The following is a 16,792-nucleotide window of genomic DNA, read 5'->3' on the forward strand; positions in this document are numbered from 1 at the left end:
GAATTGTGTGATAGGATTTGCTGGTGTTTCCCTTTTGTCAGACTGCTGTGATTTCTCTGGATGTATTTCAAGATAAATAAATTCAGGTGGAGCAAATAATATATTTGCATGCAGAATGCCTTTTAAGAGGGAAAAAGGTACCTAATGTAACATCTCTTTTTCCAGAAGGCAAGTTAGGGACAATTTACTACCAGAATGGATTTTTCTCAAGCATTCCTAATGGGGGTGTCACTCTGACTAGAGGCATTCAGAGCTGGACTGAAATAACAGTGAATGTTTTATTGAATTTCACTTCTGGTTGGATAAAAACAGATAAAGGAACACAGATACTACTTCCCTAGACCTGAAGAAGAAAAATCTCTTACAGAAAAGTTCTCTAAGTGAAACTAAAATAGGTGCTGTAGTTGGATTGCCCCCAAACCAATCTAATCAGTTTAAAATGTGTAACTCACATTATATAATCCTGTGTAATATAATATTGCACTTGTGACATGAGGCAGTATATGTGATATGAAGTGGTATAATATTACAGTTGTATAATGTTTCTTCTTGGTTTTGTTTATGTAAATAGTGAAGAATATACTTTCATGCTTACACTGAGGTTGGGGAAGAAACAAGTCTGATTTAATGGCACTGACAATCAGGATTCAACCTGTTACATATGTAACAATGTGTGTTAAAACTGTGGCTGAAGATACACAGCTTGATTTTACAACCTTCCTGAGCTGTTGCAGTGTTACAGCAGTAGAGCAGGGCTGTATGGACAGTGAGCTGCCTGCAGCTCTTACTGCTCTGGCTGGGATGAAGTTACCCTTTGTAGCAGCTGTATTTTGCTGTGCTTTGCGTTTGTGGCTGAAACAGCAGTGATACCATACACGTGTTTTGTCTGGTGCTCTCCAGCACTTGCACAGTGTCAAGGCTTTCTCTTCCTCCCCCAGAAGCAGCAGGTTGGTCTGTCATTGTCTTTATCCACAAGTCTTAGAGGCTGCTTTTGAATTTTGAGTGAGGGGAGTGAGCAAAAGACAATGTGGTTGTTTGACTTTCGGCCAGGGGCAACCACTCCAACAGCCTGTGACTTGTGCTTGGCAGAGAACTAGAGCTGCACATAAACTGGGGTCTGGCAGCACCATCTTGATTTTGTTGTTTCCTCTGTGGGCTGTTCTTGGTTATGTCTGAGGAACAGTTTGAGTCAAACTGTCTGCCAGTTTGCAGGTAGAGTGTTGGCAGTATTTGTGTTTATATTTCTCTAATGTCCAAACCTTTGCTTGCAGGAGGAATTGAATGATGCAGTAGGATTTTCCAGAGTTGTTCATGCCATTGCTAATTCTGTAAGTTAACATACTTTTAATATACCTTTGTAAGAAAAAATAAATAATTCAAAGGAAGAATTCTTTTGCTGTTACATTTTGGGAGATTAGATGAAATACAAGTTAAAGGGACTTTTTAAGTTGGTATTGCTTCATGTTTTATAGTGTTTGAGTGTGATAGGTTGAGTAAGCTTTTAAAATAGTGAATGACATGAACAGTCTCATCATCTGAAATCAAAAGTAACGGTTTCTTAGGGCTCTTAAGTAGCTATGCTTTGGGGGCTCTTTTCTCTGTTTTGAAAGGATTGTTGTTGTGGGGTTTTTTCCCTTTTTTTTTCGTGGCACTTAAGGGCTAATTAGAGAAGGACAGTTGTGTTGAATTAAAGTAACATTTAAAAAACTTCTTATACTTTTTCAAGCGGGAGCGTGGTTGTACAGCATCTGGCATGAAAGGTTCTGCATGGTGAGAAGCCAGATCATGCTCCTAATAACTATAATTTATTATAACCATTAAGAATATATTGTGAGTTGTAAATTAAAAGGTAGTGGACTGAGAAATTACTTGACTTCAGCTTTAAATAGATTACATTTGGAAACCAAATTGTAAGTATCTGTTTCAGGGCCTGTTGTCAACATTTGAAGCTGCTGCTGAAGGCTGTGATAAATGGTTGGGAGTAGAGGAAAAAGGAGTGACTGCTCTGAGAGAATGAAGGAGTGTGGGGCACAGGCAGAGAGCAATGGGGTGGTTTGGTTTATATTTGTTCCCAGCTGCCCTTGGCAGGCATCTGGGACAGGTGCTTCTCACATATTGCCTTTGCCATGGCCGTGGCTGGAAGTGTAACCAACAATTCATATTCTTTTCACAGGGCAAGCTTGTTATTGGGCACAATATGCTGCTGGATGTTATGCATACCATACATCAGTTCTATTGCCCCCTACCTGATGTAAGTAATCTTGTGAGCATTCAGATGATGAAACGAGTCCTTTAATGTATTTGTCTGTTAGTCTTACCTCTGCACTCTCGTTAATGGAAACATTAATCAGTTTATTAAGAAGTACAGAAAAGTAGTTTTAAAAAACCCATTTGTTACTTCTCGGCTACTGCCTTCTTAAATCTTTATGTAGAAAGTGCAATTGGATTGAATTATTCTTTAAATTTTTTAAATGTTCAAATTAAACATTGGAATTGTGGTTTTTGCTTATACCTGTTAGTCCTTCACAAAACTGCTTGGATAGTGGCAGGTGTATTTAACTCACTGCCACGTTAAGGTGCTGGTTTGGAGCTTCAGCATAATTATGTGGGATTTTCCCTGTCTGGTTTAGTAAGTGGGAATGTGTGTTTTGGTGTAAGAGAACTTAAGAGAATGATAAGAGATGCTCTAGCAGGATGGTTTCATTGGGGTGAAGAGGTGCAGTGTCAGAGTAATTGGAGGGAGCCCTTTGCTGCCTGCAGAAGGCTTGTCTGGCAGTTCTGCAATAGTCCAATAACTGAACTAAGCCATGTATTGGCACCAAGAACATTCCAGAAGCCAAAGGATGGGCCATGTTAAACTTGCATTCTTTAGGGGCTATGCGTGTTTGGGGAAAGACTTGATCTTGAGAGGGGAGAAAGAAATTTGGGATGTGTTTGGGTGGTGTTGGAACATAAGGAATTGTCAGTTGTTCCTGTACTTTTGACATTGGGCAGATCTAAACCTGTGGGCAGCCAACTGTGCACCTGGAGTGACTGCTCATATTCCAGTGAAATATTAAAGCAGAACTGTTAACACAGCTGGAATTAGAGGTAGTCCAGGCTGTATAATAGGCTGGGGTACTGGAATGATAGAACATTTTATTGCTGATCACAGGCAAATCAGAAATAATGAGTCTGTAGTTCTCTGTAACTGCAGGTGGTATCTGTAGTAATGCTGACAAACACATGTCTTATGTGAAGAGAATTCAGTTACTGTATCTCACTTTCAGAAGCTGTTTGGAGAATTGTAGCTACTGCTCTCTGTCATTCCAAGAGTAATAAACAGTTAACTGACTTGGATTTTATCTTCCAATTTAATGTTAAATTAGGACCTAAGTGAGTTCAAGGAAGTAACATCATGTGTCTTTCCCCGGTAAGTTCTTAGTTCAAACTTTGAAGTATTTTAGTACAGTTCTAGCAAGCTGATCTTGTTTGTCCTAGCCTTGTAATCCAGCTGTTACTGGGAATATAATTGGGATCAAGTTAGATAAAGATAGTTGTTAAAGTATTCCTGAGCATCTTTTTTTTTCAGAAAAACAGTGCTTTTGATTTACTTCTTGGCAAAAGATGCCCCTTTGCTACTGCCTGGGTTTTGGCATGACAGTTGGGGTTTGAATCTCCACTTGGAACAAGTTTTATTTGTTAATGGTTGTTTGCATCTCTTGCTGTTGCTTAGTTGCTGTCCTTTTCTGTGCTGAATAAAGCCAAGGAATGTTTTGGCTGTTCTAAGATCCAAGGGTGATTTTCAGTAGGTGTTTCTGCTCTTTCCCAGCTAATATGCTAAGACACTTTTGAGGATTTGGCAAAAGGGGTATTCTTCCATTTCCACTTATTTAGCTTTTACTTTGTTTCTAGGTTATTGGATACTAAACTGATGGCAAGTACACAGCCTTTCAAGGTAAATTAATATAATATTATAGAATTATTTGAAGATACAAAATTATTTGAAGGTACTTCTTTATTTCATGGGTACTGAAACAAATCGTATTTCTTTTTAGAGAAAAATGTGTGATAATGTTTTCTGTGATGCTCTTTTTTTGGTAGAAGAATGTTTTTTCTTTATGTCTTATTTAAACTTAAAAAAATTTTAGAATACAGATTTTTATTTTCCTAACAGTGTCTTACGAGTTTGAAGTTTTAAGGTAACTTGTCAGCTTTGAATTTCAAAATATGCAGAGTTTTTGCTAGTTAAGATGTAATCAGAAGATTATTTTCTTCTTGTGAAAAAGCATGTATCCTGAGGAGAAAAAAAATGTACTGTTCATGAATCTGGAAGCTCCTTGTATATTAAAGTTTTAGAATACTGTGAATGCTGACTTAGATTTGTGTGTAAAAGTGCTTGATCATCATTCGGTTCTTCTGTGGCCCTGATACTCAATGGGTAGCCAGCAGGAGGAAAAAATTACAGGTTTCTCTTAAAACCTCTTGTAGCAGAGTTTTATTCTTCTCAATAAATACTGAGATAAGTGTTCACACTCTCTTGCTCTCCCATGTGCCTTTGAATTAATTAAAATACATGCTGATGAGGCAGCATCTCTGTCTGTGCTTTGCATTGCGTAACAAAGTCTTAGCAGATATTGTCAGGTTTGTGTTGCATCCTGCTGGGGTAAGAATAGAGGCCTTGGCATTCTGGAAACTAAGAATCCTGCACAAGTTTTGTGTTTGGTACAGTTATGTTGATGTTTGTATTTCTACAGTGGATACTTTGGGGTTTAGGCTGTTCTTACCAATTGCTGCTTCAGGATGCCAAATTAAGGTGTCATTTGAGCTTATTCTTTGTACTTAGTTCTTAATAACTTTTCAGACTGCAGACTTGATGATAAGGGTAAACAGCTGTCTTGATTTAGAACCAAAGGAAATTTGGTCCTCAAAGATTTCAGACAACTGTAAGAAGGATTGTTTGAGATGTTTTCTCTTGCTGTTGATTCTGCATGTTTCCATTGCACTGATTGCCAGTGTATATTTGATTAGGAGCTTCAGTAAGGAATTAACCTGTAATATATTTTTGTGACCTTTTTTAATGCATATTTAGATTCACTAATGCAACTCAGCTGAGCTGAAGTGTAGGAGCACTTTTCTTTATGTCAGGCTTCTTTCACTGTCTTTGTATTACTTTAAATCAGCAATATTTACACTTACTAAACTATTCAAGAATGTCCAGCCAGCAAGCACATTTCAATGCTCACCTTGAATGCCTTCAACCATTATGATCATTATCTGGGGTACCTTTGCCCTGTTTGTGCTGCTTTTTCCTTGTCACACGGACCCTGCATGAACCCAGAGTGAAACAGAAACATTACTTGTCCATAATTCATCATCAGTAATTCTGAAAAGTAACAGTAAATGCTTAGGACTCATTATGTTGCAGGTGAAGCAAGTTAACTTTAAAACTTGTCTTGACAGAGTTCCTGGTGCGTTAGTTTGAAGTGGGGCTGTGTATAAATCCTTGGAGAACACAAGGTGGCAGCAGTAAATACTCATTTGATCCTGTTTGATTTCGGTTTCCAGGGAAAATGTGTTGGTGTTGGCAGTTAATGATGTCTTTTCTTGCAGGAGATCATTAATAATACATCACTTGCAGAACTGGAAAAGCGTTTAAAAGAGGTTCCATTCAGCCCTCCTAAAGTTGGTAAGGATAAATCAAAATGCTCTTGTTTCTGAAAGGCTTTCCTCTTTCAGAGGAAATAAAATGTCTTGATTATTTTGGTACTTGGTCTAAAATATAAATAACCCTCCTGACAGTTGCATTTCGATGAAGTGGACTTTATGTTGGGGCAATATACATACATAGCAGTTATACTTAGAACTACAACTGGAACTTAGTAGGAATCCTTTCACTTTATTGGAGGTAATAAAAGAATGGATGTATTTGGTGAACAGCAATTTCACCATCTTCTAAAGATGGCATTTCATTTTTAGGGTAATTTTGATGTTTAACTTGGAATTGTTTTAAAATACTTTCACTTGGTGGTTGTCCTTCAGATCCAAACCAGGGCACTCCAAGAGGCACTTGGACAAGCAAAACCAAGAAAACTTACACAGTAGTGACCACCTATGTGTGTTCTAGACATTACTGAAGTTCTTTTAGAGCTTTCTTTGCTTTGAGGTGAAGGAAGGGATATTTAATCCAAGGACAAGCTTAGCTCAAGGTTCTGGAATTTTTCTTAAGCTGCTGATTTAGAAGAGAGAGCAATACTGAGCAGTGAAGTATTTTGGAAGGGAAAGTTTCAGTGCTTAGTCAAAATCAAGATAAGCAGCACTTTATATTGCTGAGTGTGCAGAGCAGATGCACTTAGGCTGGACTGTAAAATGGATAATCTCCAGCCTTCTTGGACAATGAGCAGGACTGTTGGTGCCTCCACCTGAGTTGTATCATGAATATGGAGTGTACAGTAAGTGCATGCAGACCTGTTAGTGGCATGTGCTCTGGAGCTTCTCAGGATGTAACATAATTTGGCAGCTGTCAGGTACTTCTTTTTTGTGCTGATGTAATGTAATAGTTTTACTTTTTTTTTTCTTGGAAAAATATGCCAGTAACAGTTAACTGACTCAAAAGTGTAAATATTTAATCAGATAATTCATGTATTTCAGAATAACCCAAGGAAAACATGTTTAAAAATACTAGAATACTTTTGTATTTATGTTTTTTTGGCATATATATCTACTAAAAAAATAAGCATTAAGAAATAAATGTCCTTTTCAGCTCAGTCAGTTCAGCTTAACACTGTCTGAGTCTCAGACAACTTTATTTTTAAATTAAATATTTCAGGGGTTCATGTAAAAAGTGATCTGATGTTTTGCTACCCTAGTTCTATATGTGAAAGTGAGATTCAAGTTTCTTTTTATGAAATACTAGTACATGCTTACATATTTTCATTGTGTAAGTTATGCTGGTATTTCACTATCCTTATTCTAAATCCTGGATGTGTTTCATCATTGTTTTATCTTCTCTCAATAAAGTCATCCTTTAATCACTTAGTTCTATCTTTATCATTTAAATACCATAAAAATCTGACTATAGATCAATCAGATGATTAGCAAACAGGTTAATAGTGAAGTTTTCAATTAGCCTGGGTCTGTTTCTGTTACTGTGTTCTTTTAAATGTGAGGGAAAAAAACCCCACTTTTTGGGAATCTTGCTGTCATTGTCTCAGAATTAATACTCCATTTTGTGTAAGTAGGTCTAGAGATTAATGGCATTATAATAGGAAAGACTTTCTACCCTAAGAACCTGTTCTTACTTAAAAATACAAAACAAAACTGCTTTTTTAAAGAAGTTCTGAAACTTAGAAATTCTGAAAATTGTGTAAACTTCCCCAAATGATGTTAGGCAGTGACCAAATGAGTGTGGGGGTGAGCACACAGGGCTGTCTTTTTCTTCTGTGATAACATGTTTATAAATGATTTTTTCCCCTCAGAAAGCGCAGAAGGATTTCCAAGTTACGACACAGCGTCTGAGCAGCTCCACGAAGCAGGCTATGATGCTTACATTACTGGGCTGTGCTTCATTTCCATGGCCAATTTCCTAGGTATCTGTGTAGTCTTTCCCAAACCCTCCCCTTGGTGCTGCCCAGAGCTGCCTATTCCATACTGAATTTCCTCTTCTCCGTCAGGTTCGTTCCTCAGTCCTCCAACAAACCACGTGTCTGCCAGATCCAAACTCATTGAGCCTTTTTTTAACAAGTAAGTGGTTGTTGTATTAAGAGACCTGCTAACACATGGAAATAGAACACTGTCCTTAGCATATCTGTTTCAGAATCAATGGCTAACTGCAATTTTCTTTAAACTTCAGTTTTACTGGCTTTTTGGTTCATTCTGTCAATGCTGCAGAGACCAGAGGTTGCAAATACATTTTCTTTTGAGGAATGTGGATTACTTTCTGCTAACCTGTGAAATGACACTTGGGAGAGTACCTGGATTTCTGCAATGGCCTTGCCATGCCTGTGTTGAGGATAAGTCTACAGTTTAGAAAATTATTTCTAGAGTAAGCTTTGGGGTAGTGGAACTAAAGAAAAATTGGTCAGGTGTTCTTTATGTTGTAGAACTGTCAGAAACTGGTGATAGTTCAAACTGAGTATGCTGAGTCTGGAGAAACTACAATATCCCTGTTGTAATGTCAATCCATATAGCACAACCATTGTCAGGTAACCCAGTTTTAAGAGGCATAATATAAATAGACGAAAGATTAGCAGTTTCTGGGATGATGCTGTGATCGTGATTTGCTTTTGAATTGGATCTTCCTGTAAACTGCTTGGACAACTTGAAGTAAGACTTGAGAAGTCTAGAAGCCTTTATGCACAGATTTGATTCTTCATGTATTTAATGTGTTTAATTTAAGAATACTTAGAGATACTACAGTCTGTCACATAAAGGAAAAGGAGTGGAATTAAAAACTTGCTAGAGCTTAGTCTGTTTTTAAAATTCAGGAGAAATCACATCCTTTCAAACTGTCCACTGGAAGTTTAACAAGTGTTCTCCCCAGAAGTGTTGGTTGTGTTTTTGGTAACTTCATCTTTGTTTTTATGAAAATTGCTGCCTACCTGTCACTGTAACCCCAGATCTCTATGGATGTGTCAGAGTAAGGATATCTATCTTTGTTTGCTGTGGAATCTGTGTTTGCAGCTGCCTTTGTTCTCAGTGTGTCACTCCTGTTCAGTTTACAGACAGCTGTGCTGAAGCCAAGTCTGCAGGAGTGTGGCATCTAAGGCTGAACATAAGAATAAACTATGGCTTCTTTGTCAAGTGTTTTCATTACTCAGTGCTGTGCTGGAATTGGTGGAGTTCCTGAAGTTAATTGATGCAGATGTTTCTAATTTTTATTGATGAAGTTCCTCTTAGGTTCTGCAGTGCTGAGGAGGACACAGTGCATGTTATGCTGTCTCTTCCCTGAGACTCAGGAGGAGAAATTAGATGGGACAGTGTTCTAACTGGTGCCAGTTCTCTGAAGACCTTCTGGCTCACATGTGAACCTGTCATGTAGTCCATCTCTTCCCCAGTGTTAGGATTTTTTTCTTTCTCCTGAATATTTACAGCAAAACCAAGTTATCATTGCATTCCAGTAAACTTTTCAGTGATACCATAGGTACATAGGATTCCAACTCTTAGAAACTAGTAGTGAGTCTGGCATGATACCTCAAGGGAATTACAGATCAGTCTGTATACTTAAAATGTTTTTACCATCAGTTATTACTTAGATGAACACTGTAACTGTAATCTGGTAAGCATTTTAGAAGCTTTTTAAAGTTATGACAGAAAAGTTATTTATTTTAGCCCTCCAGTGCACACTGTACACAGCATGTGTTTTGGAACAGCCATGTGGCATCTGTACCTGTGATAGGATTTTGGGCTGTTTATATTATTTTGCTGGGAAATAGTTTTCAGAGCTGAATAAAGGCTTTTGTTGAAAACATTTCTTGAATGTTTTGAGAAACTCTTCAGTTACATGTCAAAGGGCAAAAGACTCATCCTGGTATTCTCCAAAGAAGTCATGATGGCTTTTGCAGTTTTAGGGTTTTAAGTATGATGTAGAGCTCAGAAAATGGGAAAGTTTATGTGTATTTGGAACCATGACACTTTTGCACCCTCCACTCTCCAGTGGCTCTTACTGCTCACAGCTGCTATTTGCTGAATGTTTGTTTCCCCACTTGTCCTAATTATTTTCAGCAGTAATAGTTTGGGGCTTTCTCTTTGTTTTCTTGAATAAGTAAAATTACTGACATGATGCCATGTAACTTTTTGAATATGGATTGTTAGATAATGAATTTCGCTTCATTAAAGGGTCTGTTTGTTTTAATATAGTTTAAGATATATTTGAGATGGTTAGTTCTTCCTCAGAACAAACATGTGGAAAAGTATATAAAGGAAAGCTTACTGAAAGGTCTTCAGGCAGAAATTTGCTAATAGTTCTTTTCAATTTTGCTTCAGGTTGTTTCTTATGAGAGTAATGGACATACCATATCTCAATTTGGAGGGACCAGACTGTAAGTAGCTTCTTTCATTGTAAACTTTGTACCAATCTGACAAATTTCCTGGAGGAAGAAGTGTAAAGAGTAATTAGTGTTTGTTTAAAGCATGGGACAGCAGCTGTGTTTGGTTGCTGGCCTATTACCAAATTATTTCAATGTACCCCCCATTTCTTTTTTAAACAAAATAGTAAACCCATAAATTCCTCAACTTTGACCTGAAAACTTGCATTACGAAGGGGATCAATGAGAACAGATTAAGTTATTGTTGCTAAATGTAGCAGAGTTTGAAATGAACAGCTTTATGGCTAATTTGGGTCACTATTCTCATGTACCATAGAACATACAAAGTGGGCTCTTAACACTCCCCTCACCTGACACTAAATACAGGATGCAAACTAGAGAATATTGCAAATGGTTCTGAAAGTCTTGTAGCCACTTTCCTTCACAGTTGACATGCAGCAATAGCTTTACTTAACCTCAGCCTAAACATCAGAGTTCTTTTGCCACATGAAATTGTTATAAATGGAAAAACATTACTTGAAATATTTTACATTTCAGGTTATGTCAGGTTACAGACCTGGGGCTGTAGTAAGTTGATAATACATTTATATAAAAACAGATTTTACTAAAATAAATGTCCTTACTTTTATGGGATGTTAGACTATGTTGGATGAGTGTTTCCATTGATGCTTTGACTTAGGAAAATGTCTAGTCCTTGATTAGATGAAACCAGGTACACAAATTTTTTAACATGATCCCATCTGGAAGCAACACTCATGTTAAAATGTCTCCCACTCTGTGTGTGGGAAAGCTCAGACTGAAGTGTGAGTTTTTATTAGAGTTTAATAGTAACAGAATGCAGTTCTGGAGAGGTGGAAATAACTATTGGAGAGGAAAATATATGCTGTGAGGGCATATGTTTAATTTTTAATTCCGTTAGGTGGTCAGGTCACTGAGCTCTGGCTCAGTGGATCTGTTGGAATGGTTATCTAATTACATTGCATCCTTCCTTCCCCAACTGTTTGATATTGAGTGGAAGAATGGATAAATACTTTGGGTCATTGAGAGAATGCCAAAGCCACTAATTTGTAAAGATGCTACTTCCCCTTGCTAGCCAACTTACAGGATTGTTTTGACACTTTGCCAAGAAGAGTTGCCAAAAAAGAGGCTGCCTCTGAGTCTCTCTTTTATCTGAAAGCCACTTCTGGAGAACAGACTGATGCAGATGATGTAGGAGAGCCTGAACCAGGGAGGCTTTCTAAGCTTCCAGGCAGAAAGCACATCTAGGGGTGGCATCTTGGGCTGGCTGTTTTGGAAACTTTTCTGGCTATTCTGAGATGTAAACACTGCTGTAGGTTGAGGGAGCTGTCTGGTTGTCTGTATGGGACACAGAGAAGTAAAGCCATGCCAAGAACACGGCCAGGCTTCTGTGGTAGGTGCACTTGGAGGCTGAATTTTTCAAAAACAGACTAGCACAGCTCACCAGGTGACTGTCTTAAGTTTTGGAGTGTTTGTCAGTTTGTTTGTCCTGTAGGGTAATAGCAAATCTGTGCAACTTTTCCAGAAATAATGGATTTCGAAACATATGCCAGGTTAAATAGTAGTGAATATGTGAAAGTTATTTTCATCATCTTGTTTTGTTACTGTGTATTACAAACTCCTTTAAAAAGAATGCAGTTGCTGCACAAAATGACTGTAAAGCAGAATAATCAAATATTTCTCAGCTGAGTAGGAAGAAGTTATAGAGGTTTTGACAGCAGATTCACAATGAGTTTAAGAATAAACTGATACTGGAAGGTTAGGAATAGTTTCTTCTTCCTAATCAACAGAAAAAGGCTGTAATAACATCTGAAACTGGAGTTGTTCAGGTTACAATTTTCTACTGCCGGATTGCAAATAAACTTTGAGTTTCTGGCTGTTCAGTAGGCCCTGCAGCAGTGAGTTGATCTTCAGATGCTTAAGACAATTTGTGAGATTTTGGTGTTTGACTTATATGGTGCCAAAAATTGAATTCTAGAGCTTAAAAATTTTTGTGTCCTTTTTGGTTTTTGAAGTAGCAGATTTGGGGAACAGGACTTGAGGTGTGCTCATGAAGGGATTGCTTTCTTTAACTACTTTGTCTCCCTCCAATCTGACAGAGCTCTCAGGTGCTCATAGAGGGCACATTGGATGCAGACCACATTGAATGACTTTTTTGGATATTCCAAAGTGACTCTTATTTTAACAAATGCTTTTTTGTTTCATAGTGCAGCCAAAACGAGATCACGTTCTTCATGTTACTTTTCCCAAAGAGTGGAAGACCAGTGACCTTTACCAGCTTTTCAGTGCCTTTGGTGAGTGACAGAGTATCCTTCCTGACATTTTTTTTTGTCATTAGCAGGTACATCTGGTTTGTTTTGTTATTTTTAGCCTGGGAAGCTTCCTCCTGGTGTAGGTAATGTAATTTTTGAGTGGTGTCCTGTGGACTGTGTTCCTGATGATGTGTTGAAAATGTTTGCCCTGATTAACTCTTTAGAAATCTTTATATGTGGTCATTGTTGAATATCATGGATCTTTGATCCTTTTATTTACAGCCTCTCCTGGGAGGAAGTAAGGGTTTATATAGGTGGATAAAGGGAACGGGGATTGGTGTGAAAGGCAGGTGGAGGCTTTAGGAATAAGGTTCATCCCTCAGTCTGCAAAAGCCACAGCTTAGGTGAGTCTGGGCAAGAAGCCAATTTGGTTTCAAGATTGTGAACACCATCCAAGACAGATAAAAAAAATCAAAAAAGCTGTTTAACAACTGGGGACTACTGGTCTTGTTGTTCCTGTGCTAAGGAGAAATTAAAATGTAAGGATGTGGAGGTCTGAGCTAATTGACAGTAGTCTCCTGATCCTTCACCCTGGTGGCTTGGTGCTCTGTGCAGGGTCCCTGCACCTGGGTAGAGCTCCCTCAATTCCTTCTCACCTTCCTGTGTGCTCTGCAGTGTGAGGCCAGGCCAGGATAATGGGAGGATTCAACAGGGCCCGCTGGGAAATGCAGGGTGTGGAAATGGCGCAGGTGGCAGAGGTTCTGCTCGAGTCGCTGCTCCAGGCAGGGCAGTCCCTTTGGACACCATTCCCATGGGATTGGAACGCGCAGCTCCGGGTCTCGAGTCCCTGCTCCAGGCAGGGCAGTCCCTTTGGACACCGTTCCCATGAGATTGGAACGCGCAGCTCCAGGTCTCAAGTCCCTGCTCCAGGCAGGGCAGTCCCTTTGGACACCATTCCCATGGGATTGGAAAGCGCAGCTCCCACATCGCCGCCAGGGGGCGCGCTCTCACGCTCAAACCGCTCCCGGTGGAAATTCCCGTTTTTCTAGATTTTAGAGCGGAATAAATGTTTTTATTTCGATTGGAAAACTCCTGGTATTTGGGTACTGCTTCATCTGTGTTTTGGTTCAAGTCTTACTGCCATGTAATCCCAAAACAAACTGCAGATTGTTCCTCTCAATATCCTGGGAGAACTCATGTGTTCCCAGCTGTGGATGGAGAAAGATGGAGTGGCACAGGGTGAGGTGAAGTGATTAGCCAAAAGCCAAAAATATATGGCACTAACAGCCATGAATTGTTCCAATTCATTGCATCAGTTATAGAAAAGTGTTTTGAAATTAATCTCTTACCTGAATTAAAAGTCAATTCTAAATCAAATAGCCATATTAATCTGATTTTACAGAAAAATTATTTTCAATTTGGGGTAGCCTAGAATGAATTGAAACAGAGCTCTGATCTCCCCTGAAGCTCCTAATGAAAGCAGGGAAACAGCTGAAGGAGCTGCAGTGCCAGCCTTGGAACTGGTTTACATTTGCTACTCTAGAAGGGTGTTCATGATTCTGAATCCTCCAGGACTCTGCATACCAAGGGGACACCTGTTCCTGCAGGATGTTTTTATATTCTCAGGGGTGAATGTAGTTTCACTGTCCAAGTACTTGCAGTACTGTGCAGTCTCTTAGGTTAGTCTCTCTTTCTTCAGATTCTTCAGTTTGTGTAGTTTATTTGGTCATGCTGATGTGAAATATGAAGGTATTAAAATAGGACTTGCTGGCATTCAGCTTTACTGTGTGGCCTTCACTTCTACTTAAATGAATGTCTTTGATGGCATTTCAATTAAAGCTCATACTACCGATGTACTATAAAAACTACTACTTAAAATTTTTCCAAGGGAGTGGAGTCAAACCTGACTGCTTGCAAATGCCATGCAGAGACTGCACTGTGTTTTGTGAGAGCATGAGAGTTGTCCTTAAGAGGGAGATGAATGCTGATGTAGTTACTCCTAAAATGTTAGTCAGTTATTTGTGTGTTTTAATCATGTTCTAGCAGGCCAAACTACTGTATAGATGAGTTTTAAGTGACTTTTAAGTACCTTTTTTAGACCTATTTTCAAGTTTTGTACTCTATGGCATGTTGTTTGTGTTTATCACTGAACTGCAAACTCACTGTGTAACTTTTTTCAAGAAAAAAAGTAGAGCTTGAAAAATATCCCTTTCAAAGGTGACAGTCTAGTTCAAGTAGAGCTTATAGCGCACTATATATATTTATATATTCAGTTTAAGTAAAACTTACACCACACACACTATATATGTGTATATATATAAAAGGTGTTTTTCTAATCTCTTGTTCTTACAGACACCTGAACGTTGAGTGTTGGATTTTTGGTTTGTTGGGTTTTTTTCCATTGGGTGTTTTTGTTAGGATTTTGATGTTTTATTGTTTTGGGTTTTTTAAAAAAAAATTACTTCTACTTTTTCTCTGTGCATTTCTGGCCTTTCCTCCTCCTTCTCATGCCAGTGTTTCCTTCAGCTGTTCTTGCTTTCCTTGCCCCGTGTCTTCCTGCCAGAAAGGTGGAAGCTTTGTTAACCCTTCTCAGTTATTCACCAGGAATAATTTATGTTTATAAATGCTTCAATCCTTGTTCAAAGAATAGAACCTTCACCTGTTTACATCATTTGCTGCAGTCAGGGTCCAGAAACTCTTAGCAATTCTGTCATGGTGTCAATGTGGACAATTTTTGTGTGTGATAAGAAAATGGAATGTAGTCATAAACCTTTTTGGTTAAATGAAGGCCCATATGATCCTAATATCTGTGCTGAGGGGTTAATTGCCAGTAACAGTCATGTAGGAAATGTATCAAAAGAGTATGAAAATGAAAATGCTTGAATTATGTAATCCATCATTATAATTTTATTCTGTGGATTTTAATGTTGTTTGCATGTTTAGGTTTTAGTACAGAGAATTCTCAGATTTATTCATAGGAAAGGTGTATGTTACTTTGTGCCTTCATCACTGAAGCAAAAAATCAGATTTTCATCTCCTATTTGAGCAAAGGTGTTTTATTCACTTGGTAGTTCTTGGCTTACCCTTTCTTTAGCAAGGGACATTGTTTGATGTTGTGTGTGGCAGCAACCAGACAAGGGCCAAACAGGCCAACAGTGCTGTTCTTCAAAGTACTGAAGCCATTTGATCTGTTCTGGAAGTGCAGATAGGGAAGTTCCTGCTGGATTTCTCCAGAGCCATTATCCCAGTGCATTATTGCACCACCCAGGGCTCAGCTGGGCTGGCCTTGCAGCACTTGGCTCTGGTGGCTGCTCAATATTGCACTGCAAGAGCAGAGGCATTTGCTTTTCAGATCTTTATTCCCTTTTCACCAGACTTGAAATGCACAGTATTTCCTGGGTGCCCAGTGCTGGGTGCTGAAAGATCTAATTTATTAATCTGATCTCTCTTACATTCCTGCTTCTTAATAATAATGAAATGTGACATAGTGTGAAAAGGGTATCTCTTGAGCATGGAGAATTGCATAAGAGCATTTGCTGTGGTTCTGTGCAGTTTGCAATTCAGCATCCACTATTTAATGTTTGACTCTTTCTTTAAATGAGATATTTAAAATGTATAAATCTGAGTATAAAGGCAGCATGTGTTGGCAGGCATTGAAACCCTTAATTAGCTAAAAGTACAAAGTCAAAAGTCATTTAGAGTGCAGCAGCCTTTCTGAAACAATGACTAAATTACATGCCACCAATAGCTTGGATTTTTATTGACTTCTTAAAAAATAAGTACATAGTGAAAATATGGGCACTGAAGTCCATTTGAATAGCTGAACTTTAGGAGATTTTTTTTGTCTGTCACTGATCCTCTTTGCTGTTTTACACTGAGGGCACAATTGCAAGGTGATCAGGAAAATTCTTCTTTCTGATCTTTTAGCCTGTTCAGTGTAGACTGGAATTAACTGTTTATGTAGGAAAGGGACACAGTCAGGACAGCACTGCCATTTTGAAGAGTTAAAGAGAGTTTGGTCTCACATGTCTCAAATCATTTTTAGAAAGTTTTTTGTAATTAGTAATGCAGAAAAGGAGAACTTGATACATGAAGACATTCAGAGCAATAACTTGTCAGTGATGTGGAACAGTGTTAAACTGTGCAGCAATTTCTGTCATTTAAAGGAAGCTCCGTGTCAGGGTCCCACCAAGTGCAGACACTTGTGAGTTGCAATCTTAAATCAGCTCAGGCTCTTCCTGGATTGTGAAATGTTGATGTCCTGCCAAAAAACGTGTTCTACCTGCAGTAAAGACCCTTACCCACAGGCAACAAAGATCTATATTCTTCAAAGACAGAATTATCAGAAATTGAATTTATTTGCCCTATAAAGTGTTTAAAGAAATTCTAACATCTGACTTGCCAGTCTAGGCTCTCCTTAATAGCAGCCTTAGCCCTTTAGTACAGGGAAATGTCAGAAACCATACTGAATTAATTATGGTTTTGGCAATGATCAAC

General features: G+C 38.5%; 1 protein-coding gene across 3 annotated transcripts in view; it reads left to right on the plus strand.

Annotated features, from left to right (window-relative positions):
- Window positions 1-16,792, plus strand: part of PARN (poly(A)-specific ribonuclease) — a 43,402-nt gene that overhangs the window by 8,311 nt on the left and 18,299 nt on the right. For all 3 annotated transcript variants that reach the window (XM_071571269.1, XM_071571270.1, XM_071571271.1), the window contains 9 exons: window positions 1,272-1,328; window positions 2,174-2,251; window positions 3,369-3,412; window positions 3,895-3,937; window positions 5,593-5,668; window positions 7,458-7,568; window positions 7,653-7,722; window positions 9,964-10,019; window positions 12,251-12,337. In XM_071571269.1, the coding sequence (XP_071427370.1) occupies window positions 1,272-1,328; window positions 2,174-2,251; window positions 3,369-3,412; window positions 3,895-3,937; window positions 5,593-5,668; window positions 7,458-7,568; window positions 7,653-7,722; window positions 9,964-10,019; window positions 12,251-12,337 (622 nt within the window). The remainder of the gene's footprint in view (window positions 1-1,271; window positions 1,329-2,173; window positions 2,252-3,368; window positions 3,413-3,894; window positions 3,938-5,592; window positions 5,669-7,457; window positions 7,569-7,652; window positions 7,723-9,963; window positions 10,020-12,250; window positions 12,338-16,792) is intronic.

Source organism: Pithys albifrons, chromosome 16 (genome assembly GCF_047495875.1).
Source record: "Pithys albifrons albifrons isolate INPA30051 chromosome 16, PitAlb_v1, whole genome shotgun sequence".
Taxonomy (NCBI): Eukaryota; Metazoa; Chordata; class Aves; order Passeriformes; family Thamnophilidae; genus Pithys; species Pithys albifrons.